Below are 1,864 nucleotides of genomic sequence, written 5' to 3'. Positions count from 1 at the left end.
ATGCATATAAAACCTCCACTTGGTTTCTTTGATACCCAAAATTGGTACATCACTACCATCTTTTCTCCCCCTTTTGTCTTTTGCTTCCAACTTCCATGAGGCCTACCAGGAAGATGACTACTTCTTGCAATGGAAAAGAGCTTGGTGAGCTAAGAAGAGGACCATGGACACTTGACGAAGACAATCTTCTCGTTCATTACATCACATGTCACGGCGAAGGACGATGGAATTCTCTGGCAAAATCGTCAGGTAACTGGGAGAGAATATAACAAAGGAGATTGCTTTTTGCGTGTCTGTAGTTTGAGCTGTTTCGCAATTTCGCTTTTGAACTTCTTTGTTGGTTTTTTTTTGGGTTTCTTTTTACAGGATTAAAGAGGACAGGAAAGAGTTGTAGGTTAAGATGGTTGAATTATCTAAAACCAGACGTCAAGCATGGAAATCTTACACCACAAGAACAGCTTTTGATCCTTGAACTCCATTCCAAGTGGGGTAATAGGTGAGTTTATGCATACAACCACGCACGAATAAATATCTATGCAGTTACTTATTTTAAAAAATTTAGTAACATAAACGTGTTCTTTAAGCATGAGCGAAGAATTTTTATGCAATATTTCAATGGTTTTTAAATAACTTTTGCTCTATTCAAAAGGAGTATGTGTTTGTGTATTATTGTAAACCATTTCAAACTTAATATCAAATTCTAAAATTATCTATGAATTTGTTCAAGATGGTCAAAAATTGCACAACACTTGCCCGGAAGAACAGATAATGAGATCAAGAACTACTGGAGAACAAAGGTACAAAAGCAAGCTCGCCACCTTAAGATCGACCCCAGTAGCAACAGATTTGTCGAGGTTCTCCGACAGTTTTGGTTACCAAGATTGCTTGAAAAAGTGGAACATAGTTCGCCATCATCATTGTCTACTTCTACCTCAACCATGGAAGCTGATCAAAAGAACCTAATCCCACAACCACAAGGCAAAGAAACCCCAACGGAAAATATGAATTCAAGCTCAAGCAATTGTTCATCAGATTCCACAGGAATTATGTTGCCATATCTTTCTGAAAACTCGCTCAAAAACAACAACTACTTTGTGGAGAACAGTAACTTTGAAGTGATGAGTTTCAACCAGTCAAACACACAAGATTTGAGATCTACTGACATGTCAATCCTAGACTTCCAGCTAACGGATGTGGACTGGATGAACAACGACTTAGTAGGCGACACTTTTTGGAGCATGGATGAATTGTGGCAGTTCAGGAAATAATATGATCCTGGTATATATATTTTTTTCAAACCAACAAAAACGGTTTAACTCATGTTTTTGGAACGTCATCGTTTATAAACATTTCATATACCATTAAAGCTAATCATTTAGAAGTTATTGAATGTGCTAGCTAGTGATATTTTTGTATGAGGTGTTGAAACTTAGCTAAATGGGGTTTGCTAAGATAATGTACCCCAAAGTGTCAAATCTTAGAAGGAAAAATAAAAGGGTAAAAGATAAGTATATCATACCCTTCAATAACTTCTAGAAAGTTATAACTGATATCTAATAATCATTCTACTTTTTTTTATCTGGTATCAAATATATTACTATTAAATATAATAGTTATATAATGTCGTTATACTGATATAGTAACTAGTTTGTTAAAAGCGACAAGAATTTTCTTTTATTCTATTTATTTTAGTATTCTAATTAGATTGCTTTGTTATATAATGACAATAAAGACCTACTGCACGGTAAATAAACATTCAACTGTTGGTTTGTTCAGTCAGGTTTGTTAGAAACGGTTGGAAATAATTTAGATCTTGAATTAAATCTTGTACTTGTATAAAATGTTGATGGAAAACCTTTTCGAT

The 1,864-nt window shown here is 34.5% G+C and overlaps 1 protein-coding gene across 1 annotated transcript; it reads left to right on the top strand.

The window, feature by feature from the left end:
- Positions 1 to 1,408, top strand: LOC112525325 (transcription factor MYB62-like). The gene is made up of 3 exons (XM_025135413.1): positions 1 to 249; positions 367 to 496; positions 728 to 1,408. Exons 1-3 carry the CDS (start codon positions 96 to 98, stop codon positions 1,266 to 1,268), a joined length of 825 nt encoding a protein of 274 aa, XP_024991181.1. The 5' UTR covers positions 1 to 95; the 3' UTR covers positions 1,269 to 1,408.
- The last annotated feature ends 456 nt before the right edge of the window (positions 1,409 to 1,864 follow it).

The sequence above is a fragment of the Cynara cardunculus genome (assembly GCF_001531365.2).
Source record: "Cynara cardunculus var. scolymus isolate 2C chromosome LG 13, CcrdV1, whole genome shotgun sequence".
NCBI lineage: Eukaryota > Viridiplantae > Streptophyta > Magnoliopsida > Asterales > Asteraceae > Cynara > Cynara cardunculus.
The sequence above is the reverse complement of the archived record's forward strand: the minus strand, read 5'-3'. Positions and strand labels throughout refer to the sequence as shown.